This window comes from Triticum urartu, chromosome 4 (assembly GCF_003073215.2).
Source record: "Triticum urartu cultivar G1812 chromosome 4, Tu2.1, whole genome shotgun sequence".
In the NCBI taxonomy this organism is placed as follows: Eukaryota; Viridiplantae; Streptophyta; class Magnoliopsida; order Poales; family Poaceae; genus Triticum; species Triticum urartu.
In genome coordinates, this window is record NC_053025.1 from 441,357,901 (window position 1) to 441,377,550 (window position 19,650).

The window sequence follows — 19,650 nt, forward strand, 5'->3', positions numbered from 1 at the left end:
TACTCATCCAAAGTACTCGCAAGACTTACATCAGATCTAAACTAAGTATGCATCTGTATCAAATGAATGGGTTGTATCTGTGGACTAAACTGCAGAATACCAGAAGAGAAGGGGAAAGCCTAACCTATCGAAGACTAACATCTTCAAGCATCTTCAAGCATATAGAAGAGTACAGATCAACATAATGTGAAGTAGTAGTAGTGTTACCAACCTCGGCCAGAGATCCTTTCTCGACTCCCTGTGAGAAAGCAATCCCAGAGCCATACTATCCAGTTATCACCTCAAGTATCCAGTTCTAATTGTATCGATCGGGATACAACTCCAAGTGTTCGTTACCGTAGGACAGGCTATCGATAGATGTTTTGTTCCCTGCAGCGGTGCACCAACTTACCCACCACGCTCGATTAACTTCGGCCGGACACACTTTCCTGGATCATGCTCGGCCTCAGCCAAACAATACGCCGCTACCCGACCTAGGCTTAATAGAGAGGTCAAGCATGCCGGACTAAACCTATGCCCACAGGGGTGTTGGGCCATCGCCCCGAGAACTCCCGCACGTTGCGTGGGCGGCCGGTGAGCAGACCTAGCTACCTCCTTCAAAAAGGCAGGTGATTACCAGTCCAACCCGGCGCGCGCCGCTCAGTCGTTGACGTCTATTAAGCTTTGGCTGATGCATACGACGCAGAACACCCATACTATGCCCACATGATGGTTAGTGCTATCACGCGGGGCGCCGGCGGCCAGGGAAGGCGCGCGCGGCGGGCAATGGCAAGCGCTTGCGGGGCTGCAACAACAAAGTAGCAAGGGCGTGCGGCAACGGGCACGAGGCGCTGCTGCAGCGGCGGCAGCGCGGTCGCAGCGGGCAAGCGATGGATGCAGCGTTGGCGGGGTCGCGGCAGGCGCGGGCAGTGGGCGGTGCTAGCGGCAGTAGGCGGACAAAGGCGGCAGACAGAGGCGGGGGCGACGCCAGGGCATGGCGGAAGCAGCGGGCAGTAGCAACGTCGACTGCAATTACAGGAAGTCGCGGCAACAGCAACTAGCGGCAGCAAGCCAGCACGGTGCGCGACCATGGCAAGCACGGCGTGGCCAGCGGCCAGAGGGTGCGGGGGGTGGAGCGCCAGTGGCTCGAGGCGAGCGCGGCCAAGGCGCGCGTGGAGCAGAACTCCGAGCATGGCGATAAAAGGACATAGGCGACGCTACGGCAGTGGAAACAAGGGGGAACAGGGGGAACGGACACGGCAGCTCACTGTGAAGCTCGAGAGGACTCGGGGAAGCCGAAGGAACTCGGGGCGGCACAGATCGAACGGCGGGCGGTGGCGGCACCGAAGTTGAAGACGACCTCGATCCCGTTGTTGTAGGGCTCCCCGACATTGACTCGGTGTTGTAGAAGGTGTAGGCGACGACGGAGGTTCCCCGGGACATGACGGGGCGGTGCGGGGCAGCTGGAGGCCGCGGTGATGACGACAACAAGCCAACGACGGCGTCGAGTGACGTGGGGGAAGAGAGGCCAGAAGGAGAGCGGGGTGGATCTGGGAGGCGAGGAGGCAAGTGGGGAGGGGAGACGGGGAAGCCCGAGGCATCGGGGCCTTATCCCCTCTGGGACGGCGCCGGCGAGTCGGTTCGACGGAAGCAAGCTCATGTTCGGGTGCGGTGGTGAACAAAAGAAGACGACCGGGGAGAAGATGGGTTGGGCCTGGCCGGGTGGGCCGAGGCCCATGGGGGCAGGGGGCCTCTCTCTCGTTTCCCCTTTTTCTTTTTCTTTTATTTCTAATGCTCTTTTCTTTTTATAGAAAATGTTTTGCAATATTTGAGCTGCCAAAAGTGGTTCTGTAAAATGTGGGACTTGTCCAAATAAATATATTACAATATTTGGCAACTGCCACAAAAAGTTTGGGAGGAGTTTGAATTGATTTGGATTTTTCACAAATGGAAAAGCATTTAAAAATGCTGATTTGGAACTGCTTTAATTCCTAGGAGAAAGTAGCTATCTCAAATGATGTTGAATCACTCATGACATTTAGTTAGGGAATATTTGCAACCCACCGAACATTTTTGTTTTACTGTTTGGAGAAATAATTTATTTGACTTTATTTTAAAATTGAATTTGAATTGGTTTTGAATCAAAGTGAGATTAGCAACAGTAACAGTGATGACTTGGCATCATTAGTAGGGGATTACTGTAGCTTGATTGTCCGGTGTTACAAATCTCCTCCACTACAAAAAATCTCGTCCCAAGATTTAAGAGGTGGAGTAAGGGGGAAGCTATAAGGACGAATGTCTGAAAGGATCAGCATCCGGCAGTTATCTCAAGGAAGGAGATTTTAGAAGCACCAGGACGTGTCGAGAGTGCTAAACGGAGATTCAACAAGTTTCAACCAGGTAGGCATCAAGCTGATGCCTATAACAGGTGAAGAAGGGGGTTCAAAGCAATGAGGCATAATGTCGCCTCTGATACCGGAATGAATCATGGTGAGGAAGTTAGCTAGTGATTTACATACGAAGCCAAGTGCAAAGAATATTTCAGAATCAAGGTTGTACAGGAGAGTCAGGTTTCGATCATGTGGAACTGTGGGTTATGGGCCCACCATGTGGTTCAAAAGTAGGAAGGACGCTGACATATTGCACGGTCATGGTAGCAAGGCATGTCAGAGGATAGCCTGTCAGTTATGTTGGCAACAATGTTGGTACCCAGGGCGAGGGACGAAGAGAACCATTTTCCTGCTCGTTGAGACGAGGCGGACCAATAGGCAAAGTTCTCATCCATCGGTGGTTACCGGAACGTCAAAAACAATAATAACAGGGTCTTACTGACAAATTGTACACCGAGGTGTTTACATAAGTAGGAAATTATCTCTACTTAGATAAGTTAGTTTACCGGAAAGGTTAAACAAAAGAATGGAAAGGAAAATATGATTAGTATATTAATCAGAATAATGGAAAGGAAAATGTGGTTAAACACAATTATCAGGAGTATATCCTTCCCAAGGACAAGCAGAGGATGATATCCATGATAGGATAGTAAGTAGATAACCAATTAGGTAAAGGGGCGAGGGAATTCTTGATGTTACCCGTACAACGGTGTTTGGATAATTGATCAAGAAACATTTGGCATTATGCTTCCAATGTTCTTGTTGATGTTTGAGTACCACAATCGTGCTTCGGGATAGCATTGACATGGCCATCGGGTAAAGGTCGGACCTTGGATTCACAACGGATCCATCGGGAATTTCTAGAACAACTCATGAAATTTATAGATGGGGATGTGGCCGATGGGTTCAGCTGCAATCCATCGACATATCAAAAAGGATGTAATTCCAAAATTATATGAACAAGTTTGTGTTGGGGAAAAGACAAGAATGTTGTCGATGATAACACAAATCATCGAGGGGCAATGATTGTATTTCTCATAATGAATTCAATTGATATCCTGGAAGAGCTCGGAATGTTGATGATGATCATGACACATTTGTCGAGAGATTACAAGATGTAATCGATCGGCGATGACATCAAGTCAAAGGAATGGTGAAGCGAAAGGTTATTGGAACCAAGGGTACGGCACAAACTCGAAACCAAGCTCACCGTTCAAGGCGAAACGATATGATGAGGAAAATCGACGTAAGCTTAGCTCATCATCAAAAATCATGCTCCGGGAATGAGGACCAGGTAGCACAGTTAAAATCAACACGATACTGATATAGCCGATCAGGCTAGAAATGACGTGATCGAGTACAAGCTCGTCAGTAAAGAAGATTACTAATAGTTGTTTAATCGCGATGCGGACTTGATTCAGTTATCGATGTCCTTGAGTGTTTAAAGACTCAGAGCCTGTGAAAAATTGGAATCAGTGAGAATGTAGTACTAGATGGAGAACTCATAAGAAGTTATGCAGTTATGTGATAATCTCGAGATACCAGGGTGTAGTACTCGATGAAAGATCAAAGTAAAGGTTGGACTGGTGTATTGATCCATAGAAGACAAGTGCTTAAACTTGCCCGAGAAATGGGAACAAAGAAGAACATATGGTCGGAACCACAATTGCAAAGGATCAATTCACAGATACAAGATGATATTATATCAAGGAAATAGTTGTTATTACAATAAGCTTCCATGATAGGATCTACATCGTGTCCATGGGCATGAACACAAGTTCAAGGTCGACTCCCACTTCTTCAATGTATAACCTTCCATTCACCTCTTGCTTTTCGAAAATGACATTAGTTGTTGAAAGTTTTACCTGGTGCAATACCAGATAATTTAACCCGTGAAATCTTTCGGGTTCACACGGATTAAAGAAGGCATAGGTTCAACCCATCGGGGCATCGTAGAAACATATACCACAAACTTCAGGAGTAAATAACACAGCCTCAAAAGCAGAGCATGGTTGACAAAAGTAGAGGATACAATTTACCAAATGCATTATGTATCATGGAAAGGACTCACAAGAATTTTGGGTGTGAAGGACATTGTCGGATAATAACCCGATAATGGGTCTGGCGGTCCACAACAGGGCTGATGTGAGTATCGGTACTCATTTAGAGGAAGAAGGAATGCAAAGGCATTGGATTATAGAAACAACTGACTAACTCAAAGCTCAGATGCAAAGGAATTATGAATTCCAAGACAAGGAATCAGAAGCAATGCTCTGATTAGGGATGGACAATTTGAATAGACTTAGGGGTACAATCGATGGCAATTTGGTTGGTCGAGATCTAGCTCATGCTTAAAATCTGAGCCGGAAGGATGAATTCTAGGATCTGATTGAGGATTGCAAGCATTCGCGACATTTTGAATCAATGAACTCAAAAATGATAATGACAAGGGATGCCAATAATATTACGAGACTTATGGGATTAATCATAATGCAAGCAAGCAAGAATTTCAAGAGCAATAGGCTGCTTAGGATTTTCGGAAGACCGAATAGCATTTCAAAGAATTTTTGTGAAACACATGATCAACTGGGGATGAATGAATCCTCGATAAGTGTGAGGAATTATTTGTAGGGGTATTCGGGTGGCAAAGAACTGCAAGGCAGTAGGCACAAATTATTCTCGAAACAATAGAGAGAATTTCGAGGTATCTTATAATAACAAGATCAACGGGGAATGATTGTATGAATGCAAGTGTACGTGGTTATCCATAGAGGTTTATCGGTGGATGGGAATTGCAAAAGCAATGGCACAAAGTCTCGAGAGAACATCATAGAGTATCCTCGAAATCTTCTAGTGCAACAGACGATCATCGGTAATAAGGTGCTCTCCGGGTGAAAGTATTTACGAGAACCTAGAGTTAGAGTTAGCAAAACCATTTAACCCGAATAGAAGAGAGATCAGAGTCCCAGATTATAGACGAGTAAAATATCCTAATACCACCCATATGGCGACGTGGGCCCGTAAGCCACACAACCATGTTAGTAAAACAGTTTCCATCAACTAGACTCAACTTCGGTCAAGGAGTGTGGAAGGGGGTTCCTATAGGCAGTCGGCTCTGATACCAACTTGTGACACCCTCGATTTGACCGTACACTAATCATACATGCAAATGTGTACGATCAAGATCAGGGACTCACGGGAAGATATCACAACACAACTCTAGACACAAATTAAAATAATACAAGCTTTATATTACAAGCCAGGGGCCTCGAGGGCTTGAATACATCAGCTCGAATACACAAGAGTCAGTGGAAGCAACAATATCTAAGTACAGACATAAGTTAAACAAGTCTGCCTTAAGAAGGCTAGCACAAAAGCAACAACGATCGAAAAGGTAAGGCCCCCTGCCTGGAATTCTCCTAACTACTCCAGGTCGCCAGCGACCGTCTTATAGTAATAGGCGCCCTCGGGGTAGTAGTAATCATCAGTGGTGTCGTCTGGCTCCTGGGATCCGTCATCTGGTCGCAACAATCGGGTATGGAGGAAAAAGAGGTAGCAAAGCAACCGTGAGTACTCATCCAAAGTACTCGCAAGACTTACATCAGATCTAAACTAAGTATGCATCTGTATCAAACGAATGGGTTGTATCTGTAGACTAAACTGCAGAATGCTAGAAGAGAAGGGGAAAGCCTAACCTATCAAAGACTAGCATCTTCAAGCATATAGAAGAGTACAGATCAACATAATGTGAAGTAGTAGTAGTGTTATCAACCTCGGCCAGAGATCCTTTCTCGACTCCCTGCGAGAAAGCAATCCCAGGCCATATTATCCAATTATCATCTCAAGTATCCAGTTCTAATTGTATCGATCGGGATACAACTCCAAGTGTCCGTTACCGTAAGACAGGCTATCGATCGATGTTTTCTTCCCTGCAGGGGTGCACCAACTTACCCACCATGCTCGATTAACTCCGGCCGGACACACTTTCCTGGGTTATGCCCAACCTCAGCCAAACAATACGCCACTACCCGACCTAGGCTTAATAGAGAGGTCAAGCACGCCGGACTAAACCTATGCCCCCAGGGGTCTTGGGCCATCGCCGCGGGAACTCCCGCACGTTGCGTGGGCGGCCGGTGAGCAGACCTGGCTACCTCCTTCAAAAATGCAGGTGCTTACCAGTCCAACCCGGTGCGCGCCGCTCAGTCGCTGACGTCTATTAAGCTTCAGCTGATGCATACGATGCAGAACACCCATACTATGCCCACGTGATGGTTAGTGCTATCAGGCCAGAGGCCCCTCGGATCAAATATCCAAATCGTAGTGGATTAGGAGCACGCGGTAACGAGCAGAAACCCATGATCGACGTGACCCCGTCGCCCCGTCTCGAGTACTTGCGGCAAGGGCTAAGAATTCCCTGCCACGCCTCCTAACTATCTCGCGGGCACCTTCCAGGTCAACCCGACTCCACATCACTCGCTATTAAGCTCGCGCGGGTACCCCTCATGGCCGACCCGTCTTTAGTAACATGGTTCAGTGTAAAGTCATAGTAACCATAGTAACTGTGTGTCTAACACCAAGGGGAAAACCCGAGGAATCACCCCCAGTGAATTCCACTCGATGATATCATCAAGGTGAACGTAAGAGGATCCACCCTCAAGGTTCACACTTGAGGGGTTGCACAACGGAGTCGTAACAGAAGTGGTTAAGGAGGAAATCACCCTTGATGACCTCGACCGTATAGCTACACTACAGAGATCTCATCAGGAGTGATGGAAGATGTTCCACCCTCAGCACTTGATGGTAACTCTGTAGAGCCGTACAACTAGGGGGGTGATGTGCGGTGTCGGGGCCTGGACGTTGATCACGTTGATCGAATCATCGAACATAAAGCGAGGCAACTGGGACAAGGTGGCGTCACTGATGGATCTCTAACCAACCTATACTAAGCAGTTTAGGATAAGTAGATAAGGTATGAAAGCAGGTAACAAAAACAGGCTATGCATCAGAGTAGGATCATACATAAAGCAGTAGCAGTTCTAATGCAAGCATGAGAGGGAAAGAAATGGCCGATATCAGAATGCTCAAGGGGGGTTTGCTTGCCTGGTTGCTCGGCTGAAAAGGAAGAAGTGTCGTCGTAGAAGTAGTCGATCACAGGGGCAGCATCAGTCTCGGGGTCTACCGAAGAGAAGAGGGGAAAGAAACAGTAAATACAAAGCACACAAATGCATGACATGGCAATAGGCAAATCTAGGGTATTCTAACGCAGTACTACGCGATACTGGTGAAAGGGGGAAACATGCGGGAAAGTTTTCCCGAAGTTTGGCATTTTTGGACAAATGAACCGGAGGGGGAAGGTTGCATGTTCGCTATGATAGGGACGTGTGGTGGATGAACGGAGAGCGTATGCGGATTCGTCTCGTTTTTCTGAGCAACTTTCATGTATAAAACTTTTTCATCTGAGTTACGGATTATTTTATACGATTTTTCAAAGATAAAAACAATATTCTGAAATTATTACTAATTCAAAAATTAATAATAAATTGCTACGGGTACCCAGCTCTGTGCACACAGAAGTGTACACAGAGGATGATAGTGGGGCCCAGGGGTCCCAGTCAGCAGGTACAGTCAGCGTTGACTGGGTCAACGTTGACCAGTCAACAGAGTCAAAGGGCCCACATGTCATTGACTCTAGGTGTAGATTACTTAGTCTGAATTATCTTTAAACTAGGGGACCACATGTCATTGTCACCTGGGGGGTTAAAATAATTAAAATAATTTAATTAGGAGGATTAGCACTAATCAGGGGATTAGGCCCCCTAATTAAGCAGGGCCGGCCCCACTAGGCAGGGACACATCCGGCCTCTCTGGCTGGCCTCGCACGGGCACAGGGGCGCCGGCGGGCACACAGCAGAAGCCATGGCCGGGGCGGCGGTGTGCGCAGGGCAGCTCACCGGGACAGCGGCGGACCCGACTGGCATAGCAGGGCACCGGCGGCGAGGGAAGGCGCGTGCGGCGTGCAACAGCGAGCGCTCGCGGGGCTGCAACAGCGAAGCAGCAAGGGCGTGCAACAACGGGCATGAGGCGCTAGTGCAGCGGTGGCAGCGCGGTCGCAGCGGGCAAGCGACGGATGCGGCGTTGGCGGGGTCGCGGGCAGTGGGCGGTGCTAGCGGCAGTAGGCGGACGGAGGCGGCGGACAGAGGCAGGGGGGCGACACCAGGGCATGGCGGAAGCAGCGGGCAGTAGCAGCATCGACTGCAGTTACAGGAAGTCGCGGCAACAGCAACTAGCAGCAGCAGGCCAGCACGGTGCGCGACCGCGGCAAGCACGGCGCGGCCAGCGGCGAGAGGTGCGGGGGTGGAGCGCCAGTGGCTCGAGGCGAGCGCGGCCAAGGCGCGCATGGAGAAGAACTCCGAGCACGGCGACAGAAGGACATAGGCGACGCTACGGCGGTGGAAACAAGGGGGAACGGGGGGGGGGGGGGGGGGGGGGGACTTGCACGACAGCTCACTGTGAAGCTCGAGAGGACTCGGGGAAGCCGAAGGAACTCGGGGCGGCGCGGATCGAACGGCGGGCGGTGGCGGCACCGAAGTTGAAGACGAACTCGATCCCGTCGTTGTAGGGCTCCCCGGCATTGACTCGGTGTTGTAGAAGGTGTAGGCGACGAAGGCAGTTCCCCGGGACACGATGGGGCAGTGCGGGGCAGCTGGAGGCCGCGGTGATGACGACGACAAGGCGACGACGGCGTCGAGCGACGTGGGGGAAGAGATGCCATAAGGAGTGCGGGGTGGATCTGGGAGGCGAGGAGGCAAGTGGGGAGGGGAGACGGGGAAGCCTGAGGCATCTGGGCCTTATCCCCTCCGGGACGGCGCCGACGAGTCGATTCGACGGGAGCAAGCTCCTGTTCGGGCGCGGTGGTGAACATAAGAAGACGACCGGGGAGAAGATGGGCTGGGCTTGGCCGGGTGGGCCGAGGCCCATGGGGGCAGGGGGCCTCTCTCTTGTTTCCCCTTTTTCTTTTTCTTTTTATTTCTAATGCTTTTTTCTTTTTATAGAAAATGCTTTGCAATATTTGAGCTGCCAAAAGTGGTTCTGTAAAATGTGGGACTTGGCCAAATAAATATATTACAATATTTGGCAACTGTTGGAGAACGTAGCAGAAATTCAAAATTTTCCTACGTGTCACCAAGATCTATCTATGGAGAGACTAGTAACGAGGGGAAGGAGAGTGCATCTACATACCCTTGTAGATCACTAAGCGGAAGCGTTCAAGTGAACGGGGTTGATGGAGTCGTACTCGTCGTGATTCAAATCACCGATGACCAAGTGCCGAACGCACGGCACCTCCGCGTTCAACACACGTACAGCCCGGTGACGTCTCCCACGCCTTGATCCAGCAAGGATAGAGGGAGAGGTTGAGGAAGACTCCATACAACAGCAGTACAACGGCATGGTGGTGGTGGAGGAGCGTGGCAATCCTGCAGGGCTTCGCCAAGCACCACGGGAGAGGAGAAGAACTTGGGAGAGAGGGAGGGCTGCACCAAAGGCAAAGGTATGTCTCAAGAGGCCCTCCTACCCTCACTATATATAGGGATCCCAAAGGGGGGGTGCGCCAGCCCTAGGAGATCCAATCTCCTAGGGGGCGGCGGCCAGGGGAGGAGTCCTTCCCCCCCAAGGCACCTAAGAGGTGCCTTCCCCTTCTGGGACTCTTCCTTTAGGGTTTCCCCAGGCGCATGGGCCTCTTGGGGCTGGTGCCCTTGGCCCATGTAGGCCAAGGCGCACCCCCTACAGCCCATGTGGCCCCCGGGGCAGGTGGCCCCACCCGGTGGGCCCCCGGGACCCTTCCGGTGGTCCCGGTACAATACCGATGACCCCGAAACTTGTCCCGATGGCCGAAACAGGACTTCCTATATATAAATCTTTACCTCCGGACCATTCCGGAACTCCTCGTGACGTCCGGGATCTCATCCGGGACTCCGAACAACATTTGGTAACCACATACAAGCTTCCTTTATAACCCTAGCGTCATCGAACCTTAAGTGTGTAGACCCTACGGGTTCGGGAGACATGCAGACATGACCGAGACGTTCTCCGGTCAATAACCAACAGCGGGATCTGGATACCCATGTTGTCTCCCACATGTTCCACGATGATCTCATCGGATGAACCACGATGTCAAGGACTCAATCAATCCCGTATACAATTCCCTTTGTCTAGCGGTATTGTACTTGCCCGAGATTCGATCGTCGGTATCCCTATACCTTGTTCAATCTCGTTACCAGAAAGTCTCTTTACTCGTTCCGTAACACATCATCCCGTGATCAACTCCTTGGTCACATTGCGCATATGATGATGTCCTACCGAGTGGGCCCAGAGATACCTCTCCGTTTACACGGAGTGACAAATCCCAGTCTCGATTCGTGCCAACCCAACAGACACTTTCGGAGATACCTGTAATGTACCTTTATAGCCACCCAGTTACGTTGTGACGTTTGGCACACCCAAAGCACTCCTACGGTATCCGGGAGTTGCACAATCTCATGGTCTAAGGAAATGATACTTGACATTAGAAAAGCTTTAGCATACGAACTACCCGATCTTTGTGCTAGGCTTAGGATTGGGTCTTTGTCCATCACATCATTCTCCTAATGACGTGATCCCGTTATCAATGACATCCAATGTCCATGGTCAGGAAACCGTAACCATCTATTGATCAACGAGCTAGTCAAGTAGAGGCTTACTAGGGACATGGTGTTGTCTATGTATCCACACATGTATCTGAGTTTCCTATCAATATAATTATAGCATGGATAATAAACGATTATCATGAACAAGGAAATATATAATAATAACCAATTTATTATTGCCTCTAGGGCATATTTCCAACAGTCTCCCACTTGCACTAGAGTCAATAATCTAGTTCACATCGCCATGTGATTAACATTCACAGGTCACATCGCCATGTGACCAACATCCAAAGAGTTTACTAGAGTCAGTAATCTAGTTCACATCATTATGTGATTAGCACTCAATGAGTTCTGGGTTTGATCATGTTGCTTGTGAGAGAGGTTTTAGTCAACGGGTCTGAACCTTTCTGATCCGTGTGTGCTTTACAAATCTCTATGTCATCTCCTAGATGTAGCTACCACGTTCTATTTGGAGCTTATTCCAAATAACTGTTCTACTATACGAATCCAGTTTACTACTCAGAATAATCTGGATTAGTGTCAAAGTTTGCATCGGCGTAACCCTTTACGACGAACTCTTTTACCACCTCCATAATCGAGAAAATTCCTTAGTCCACTAGTTACTAAGGATAACTTTAAACGCTGTCCTGTGATCCATTCTTGGATCACTCTGGTACCCCTTGACTGACTCATGGCAAGGCACACTTCAGGTGCGGTACACAGCATAGCATACTGTAGAGCCTATGTCTTAAGCATAGGGGACGACCTTCGTCCTTTCTCTCTATTCTGCCGCGGTCGAGCTTTTAAGTCTTAACTTCATACCTTACAACTCAGGCAAGAACTCCTTCTTTGACTGATCCATCTTGAACACCTTCAAGATCACGTCAAGGCATGTGCTCATTTGAAAGTACTATTAAGCGTTTTGATCTATCCTTATAGATCTTGATGCTCAATGCTCAAGTAGCTTAATCCAGGCTTTCCATTGAAAAACACTTTCCAAATAACCCTATATGCTTTCCAGAAATTCTACATCATTTTCGATCAACAACATATATTCATCAGAAATTCTATAGTGCTCCCACTCACTTCTTTGGAAATACCAGTTTCTCATAAACTTTGTATACACCCAAAATCTTTGATCATCTCATCAAAGCATACATTCCAACTCCGAGATGCTTACTCCAGTCCTCAGAAGGATTGCTGGAGCTTTGCATACTTATTAGCATCTTTCAGGATTGACAAAACCTTCCGGTTGTATCACATACAACCTTTCCTCAAGAAAATCGTCGAGGAAACAATGTTTTGACATCCTATCTGCAAGATTTCATAAATAATGCAGTAATCGCTAATATAATTCCAACAGACTCTTAGCATCGCTACAAGTGAGAAAGTCTCACCGTAGTCAACTCCTTGAACTTGTCGGAAAACATCTTAACGACAAGTCGAGCTTTCTTAACGGTGATACTTACCATCATTGTCCGTCTTCCTTTTAAAATCCATATGTACCTAACAGCCTTACGACCATCAAGTAGTTCTTCCAAAGTCTACACTTTGTTTTCATATATGGATCCTCTCTCGGATTATATGGCCTCGAGCCATTTATCGGAATCCGGGCCCACCATCGCTTCTCCATAGCTCGTAGGTTCATTGTTGTCTAGCAACATGACTTCCAAGACAGGGTTACGTACCACTCTGAAGTAGTACGCATCCTTGTCATCCTACGATGTTTGGTAGTGACTTGATCTGAAGTCTCATGATCAATATCATAAGCTTCCACTTCAATTGGTGTAGGTGCCACAGGAACAACTCCTTGTGCCCTGCTATACACTAGTTGAAGTAACGGTTCAATAACCTCATCAAGTCTCCACCATCCTCCCACTCAATTCTTTCGAGAGAAACTTTTCCTCGAGAAAGGACCTGATTCTAGAAACAATCCCTTATTGCTTTTGAATCTGAGACAGGAGGTATACCCAACTGTTTCGGGTGTCCTATGAAGATGCATTTATCCGCTTTAGGTTCGAGCTTATCAGCCTGAAACTTTTTCACATAAGCGTCGCAGTCCCAAACTTTTAAGAAATGACAGCTTAGGTTTCTCTAAACCATAGTTCATACGGTGTCATCTCATCGGAATTACGTGGTGCCCTATTTAAAGTGAATGTGGTTGTCTCTAATGCCTAACCCATAAACTATTGTGGTAATTTGATAAGAGACATCATGGTATGCGTCATATCCAATAGGGTGCAGTTATGATGTTCGGACACACCATCACACTATGGTGTTCCAGGCTGTATCAGTTGTGAAATAATTTCCACAATGTCTTAATTCTATGCCAAACTCGTAATTCAGATATTCATCTCTATGATCATATCATAGATATTTTATCCTCTTGTCACGACGATCTTTCAACTTCACCCTGAAATTACTTGAACCTTTCAATAATTCAGACTCGTGATTCATCAAGTAAATATACTCAACATCTACTCAAATCATCTGTGAAGTAAGAACATAACGATATCCACTACATGCCTCAGCACTCATTGGACTGCACACATCAAAAATGTATTACTTCCAACAAGTTGCTTTCTTGTTCCATTTTACTGAAAACGAGGCTTTCAGTCATCTTGCCCATGTGGTATGATTTGCATGTCTCAAGTGATTCAAAATCAAGCGAGTACAGAACGGTCCATTTGCATGGAGTTTCTTCATGCATATATACCAATAGACATGGTTCGCATGTCCCAAACTTTTCAAAAACGAGTGAGCCCAAAGATCCATCAACATGGAGCTTCTTCATGCGTTTTATACCGATATGACTTACGTGGCAGTGCCACAAGTAGGTGGTACTATCATTACTATCTTTTGGCATGAACATGTGTATCACTACGATCGAGATTCAATAAACCATTCATTTTAGGTGTAAGACCATTGAAGGTATTATTCAAATAAACAGAGTAACCATTATTCTCCTTAAATGAATAACCGTATTGCGATAGTCATAATCCAATCATGTCTATGCTCAACGCAAACACCAAATAACCATTATTTAGGTTTAACACCAATCTCGATGGTAGAGGGAGTGTACGATATTTGATCAACCTTGGAAATACTTCCAACACATATTGTCATCTCACCTTTAGCTAGTCTCCGTTTATTCCGTAGCTTTTATTTTGAGTTACTAACACTTAGCAACCGAACCGGTATCTAATACCCTGGTGCTACTAGGAGTACTAGTAAAGTACACATTAACATAATGTATATCCAATATACTTCTATCGACCTTGCCAGCCTTCTAATCTACCAAGTATCTAGGGTAATTCTGCTCCAGTGGCTGTTCCCCTTATTACAGAAGCACTTAGTCTCGGGTTTGGGTTCAACCTTGGGTTTCTTCACTAGAGCAGCAGCTGAATTTCCGTTTTATGAAGTATCCCTTCGTGCCCTTGCCCTTCTTGAAACTAGTGGTTTCACCAACCATCAACAATTGATGCTCCTTCTTGATTTCTACTTTTATGGTGTCAAACATCACGAACATCTCAAGGATCATCATACATGTCCCCGATATATTATAGTTCATCACGAAGCTCTAGCAGCTTGGTGGTAATGACTTCGGAGAAACATCACTATCTTATCTGGAAGATCAACTCCCACTTGATTCAAATGATTGTTGTACTCAGACAATCCGAGCACAAGCTCAACAATTGAGCTTTTCTCCTTAGTTTGCAGGTTAAGAAAATCGTCGGAGGTCTTATACCTCTTGACGTGGGCACGAGCCTGAAATTCCAATTTCAGCCCTCAAAACATCTCATATGTTTCGTGACGTTTCAAAAACGTCTTTGGTGCCTCAACTCTAAACCGTTTAACTGAACTATCATGTAGTTATCAAAATGTGTATGTCAGATATTCGCAACATCCACAGACAACGTTCGAGGTTTAGCACACTGAGCGGTGCATTAAGGACATAAGCCTTCTATGAAGCAATGAGGACAATCCTCAGTTTACGGACCTAGTCCGCATAATTGCTACTATCAACTAATTTTTCTCTAGGAACGTATCTAAACAGTAGAACTGAAGCGCGAGATATAATTTGCGAAGCCCTTTTGACTATGTTCAGGATAATTAAGTTCATCTTATAAACTCCCACTCAGATAGACATCCCTCTAGTCATCTAAGTGATTACATGATCCGAGTCAACTAGGCCGTGTCCGATCAACACGTGAGACGGACTAGTCAACGTCGGTGAACATCTTCATGTTGATCGTATCTTCTATACGACTCATGCTCGACCTTTCGGTCTTCTGTGTTCCGAGGCCATGTCTGTACATGCTAGGCTCGTCAAGTTAACCCTAAGTGTTTTTGCATGTGTAAAACTGTCTTACACCCGTTGTATGTGAACGTAAGGATCTATCACACCCGATCAACACGCGGTGCTTCGAAACGACGAACTGTAGCAACGGTGCACAGTTAGGGGAGAACACTTCTTGAAATTGTTGTAAGGGATCATCTTATTTACTACCGTCGTTCTAAGCAAATAAGATGTATAAACATGATAAACATCACATGCAATCAAATAGTGACATGATATGGCCAATATCATATTGCTCCTTTTGATCTCCATCTTCGGGGCTCCATGATCATCATCGTCACCGGCATGACACCATGATCTCCATCATCATGATCTCCATCATCGTGTCTTCATGAAGTTGTCACGTCATCTATTACTTCTACTACTACAACTAACGGTTAGCAATAAAGTAGAGTAATTACATGACGTTTATGTTGACACGCAGGTCATAAATAAATAAAGACAACTCCTATGGCTCCTGCCGGTTGTCATACTCATCGACATGCAAGTCGTGATTCCTATTACAAGAACATGATCAATCTCATACATCACATATATCATTCATCACATCCTTTGGCCATATCACATCACATAGCATACCCTGCAAAAACAAGTTAGACGTCCTCTAATTGTTGTTGCATGTTTTACGTGGCTGCTATGGGTTTCTAGCAAGAACGTTTCTTACCTACGCAAAGACCACAACGTGATATGCCAATTGCTATTTACCCTTCATAAGGACCCTTTTTCATCGAATCCGATCCGACTAAAGTGGGAGAGACAGACACCCGCTAGCCACCTTATGCAACTAGTGCATGTCAGTCGGTGGAACCAGTCTCACGTAAGAGTACGTGTAAGGTCGGTCCGGGCTGCTTCATCCCACGATGCCGCCGAATCAAGATAAGACTAGTAACGGCAAGCATATTGAACAAAATCAACGCCCACAACTACTTTGTGTTCTACTCGTGCATAGAATCTACGCAATAGACCTAGCTCATGATGCCACTGTTGGGGAACGTAGCAGAAATTCAAAATTTTCCTACGTGTCACCAAGATCTATCTATGGAGAGACTAGCAACGAGGGGAAGGAGAGTGCATCTACATACCCTTGTAGATCGCTAAGCGGAAGCGTTCAAGTGAACGGGGTTGATGGAGTCGTACTCGTCGTGATTCAAATCACCGATGACCAAGTGCCGAACGCACGGCACCTCCGCGTTCAACACACGTACAGCCCGGTGACGTCTCCCACGCCTTGATCCAGCAAGGAGAGAGGGAGAGGTTGAGGAAGACTCCATCCAACAGCAGTACAACGGCATGGTGGTGGTGGAGGAGTGTGGCAATCCTGCAGGGCTTCGCCAAGCACCACGGGAGAGGAGAAGAACTTGGGAGAGAGGGAGGGCTGCACCAAAGGCAAAAAGTGTCTCAAGAGGCCCTCCTACCCTCACTATATATAGGGAGCCCAAGGGGGGGTGCGCCAGCCCTAGGAGATCCAATCTCCTAGGGGGCGGCGGCCAGGGGAGGAGTCTCTTCCCCCCAGGCACCTAAGAGGTGCCTTCCCCTTCTGGGACTCTTCCTTTAGGGTTTCCCCAGGCGCATGGGCCTCTTGGGGCTGGTGCCCTTGGCCCATGTAGGCCAACTTTGGGCTGGATCCCTTCCCACTTAAGCCCATGGGACCCTCCGGGATAGGTGGCCCCACCCGGTGGGCCCCCGGGACCCTTCCGGTGGTCCCGGTACAATACCGATGACCCCGAAACTTGTCCCGATGGCCGAAACAGGACTTCCTATATATAAATCTTTACCTCCGGACCATTCCGGAACTCCTCGTGACGTCCGGGATCTCATCCGGGACTCCGAACAACATTCGGTAACCACATACAAGCTTCCTTTATAACCCTAGCGTCATCGAACCTTAAGTGTGTAGACCCTACGGGTTCGGGAGACATGCAGACATGACCGAGACGTTCTCCGGTCAATAACCAACAGCGGGATCTGGATACCCATGTTGGCTCCCACATGTTCCACGATGATCTCATCGGATGAACCACGATGTCAAGGACTTAATCAATCCGTATACATTCCCTTTGTCTACGTATTACTTGCCCGAGATTCGATCGTCGGTATCCCGATACCTTGTTCAATCTCGTTACCGGGCAAGTCTCTTTACTCGTTCCGTAACACATCATCCCGTGATCAACTCTTTGGTCACATTGCGCATATGATGATGTCCTACCGAGTGGGCCCAGAGATACCTCTCCGCTTACACGGAGTGACAAATCCCAGTCTCGATTCGTGCCAACCCAACAGACACTTTCGGAGATACCTGTAATGTACCTTTATAGCCACCCAGTTACGTTGTGACGTTTGGCACACCCAAAGCACTCCTACGGTATCCGGGAGTTGCACAATCTCATGGTCTAAGGAAATGATACTTGACATTAGAAAAGCTTTAGCATACGAACTACCCGATCTTTGTGCTAGGCTTAGGATTGGGTCTTTGTCCATCACATCATTCTCCTAATGACGTGATCCCGTTATCAATGAAATCCAATGTCCATGGTCAGGAAACCGTAACCATCTATTGATCAACGAGCTAGTCAACTAGAGGCTTACTAGGGACATGGTGTTGTCTATGTATCCACACATGTATCTGAGTTTCCTATCAATACAATTATAGCATGGATAATAAACGATTATCATGAACAAGGAAATATATAATAATAACCAATTTATTATTGCCTCTAGGGCATATTTCCAACAGCAACTTCCACAAAAAGTTTGGGAGGAGTTTGAATTGATTTGAATTTTTCACAAATGGAAAAGCATTTAAAAATGCTGATTTGGAACTGCATTTAATTCCCAGGGGAAAGTAGCTATCTCAAATGATGTTGAATCACTCATGACATTTAGTTAGGGAATATTTGCAACCCACCGAACATTTTTGTTTTACTGTTTGGAGAAATAATTTATTTGACTTTATTTTAAAATTGAATTTGAATTGGTATTGAATCAAAGTGAGATTAGCAACAGTAACAGTGATGACTTGGCATCATTAGTAGGGGATTACTGTAGCTTGATTATCCAGGCGTTATAGGGCTGGGAGCGCCCCCCACCCTTGTGGACAGGGTGTGGGCCTCCTGACATTGATTCTTTCTCCAGTATTTTTTATGTATTCCAAAAATATTCTCTGTGAAGTTTCAGGTCATTCCGAGAACTTTTGTTTCTGCACAAAAATAACACCATGGCAAATCTGCTGAAAACAGCGTCAGTCCGGGTTAGTTCCATTCAAATCATGCAAGTTAGAGTCCAAAATAAGGTCAAAAGTGTTTGGGAAAGTAGATACAATGGAGACGTATCAATTCGGTGGAAGATTATATGTTCAGATCCTTTATGCATATTAATACCCCTCTGATTATGAACATGAATATGATTTGTGAGTAGTTATGTTTGTTCTTGAGGATGTGGAAGAAGTCTTGCTATAAGTAGTCATGTGAATTTGGTATTCGTTCGATATTTTGATGAGATGTATGTTGTCTTTCCTCTAGTGGTGTTATGTGAACGTCAACTACATGACACTTCACCATTGTTTGGGCCTAGGGGAAGGCATTGGGAAGTAATAAGTAGATGATGGGTTGCTAGAGTGACAGAAGCTTAAACCCTAGTTTATGCGTTGCTTCGTAAGGGGCTGATTTGGATCCATATGTTTCATGCTATGGTTAGGTTTACCTTAATTCTTCTTTCGTAGTTGCGGATATTTGCGAGGGGGGTTAATCATAAGTGGGATGCTTGTACAAGGAAGGGCAGTACCCAAGCACAGGTCCACCCACATATCAAATTATCAAAGTAATGAACGCGAATCATATGAGCGTGATGAAAACTAGCTTGACGATAATTCCCATGTGTCCTCGGGAGCGCTTTCCTTTATATAAGAGTTTGTCCAGGCTTGTCCTTTGCTACAAAAAGGATTGGGCCACCTTGCTGCACCTTGTTTACTTTTGTTACTTGTTACGAATTACCTTATCACAAAACTATCTGTTACCGATAATTTCAGTGCTTGCAGAGAATACCTTACTGAAAACCGCTTGTCATTTCCTTCTGCTCCTCACTGGGTTCGACACTCTTACTTATCGAAAGGACTACGATAGATCCCCTATACTTGTGGGTCATCAATAACCAATAGCGGAACCTTGATGCCCATATTGGCTCCTACATATTCTACGAAGATCTTTATTGGTCGAACCGTTATGACAACATACGTAATTCT

General features: G+C 46.5%; 1 protein-coding gene across 3 annotated transcripts; it reads right to left on the reverse strand.

Moving 5' to 3' along the window:
- Positions 1–5,637: 5,637 nt before the first annotated feature.
- On the reverse strand, positions 5,638–9,255 carry LOC125551939 (zinc finger CCCH domain-containing protein 4-like). Of its 3 annotated transcripts, none has more exons than XM_048715356.1 (3): positions 8,878–9,255; positions 7,470–7,544; positions 5,638–5,887 (listed from the first exon to the last, which is right to left on the reverse strand). In XM_048715356.1, exons 1-3 carry the CDS (start codon positions 8,999–9,001, stop codon positions 5,793–5,795), a joined length of 294 nt encoding a protein of 97 aa, XP_048571313.1. In that variant the 5' UTR covers positions 9,002–9,255; the 3' UTR covers positions 5,638–5,792. The 3 variants fall into 3 exon arrangements, with proteins under 3 accessions (XP_048571313.1, XP_048571311.1, XP_048571312.1); XM_048715354.1 differs by having other exon boundaries at positions 8,871–9,255; XM_048715355.1 differs by having other exon boundaries at positions 8,866–9,255.
- Positions 9,256–19,650: the final 10,395 nt, after the last annotated feature.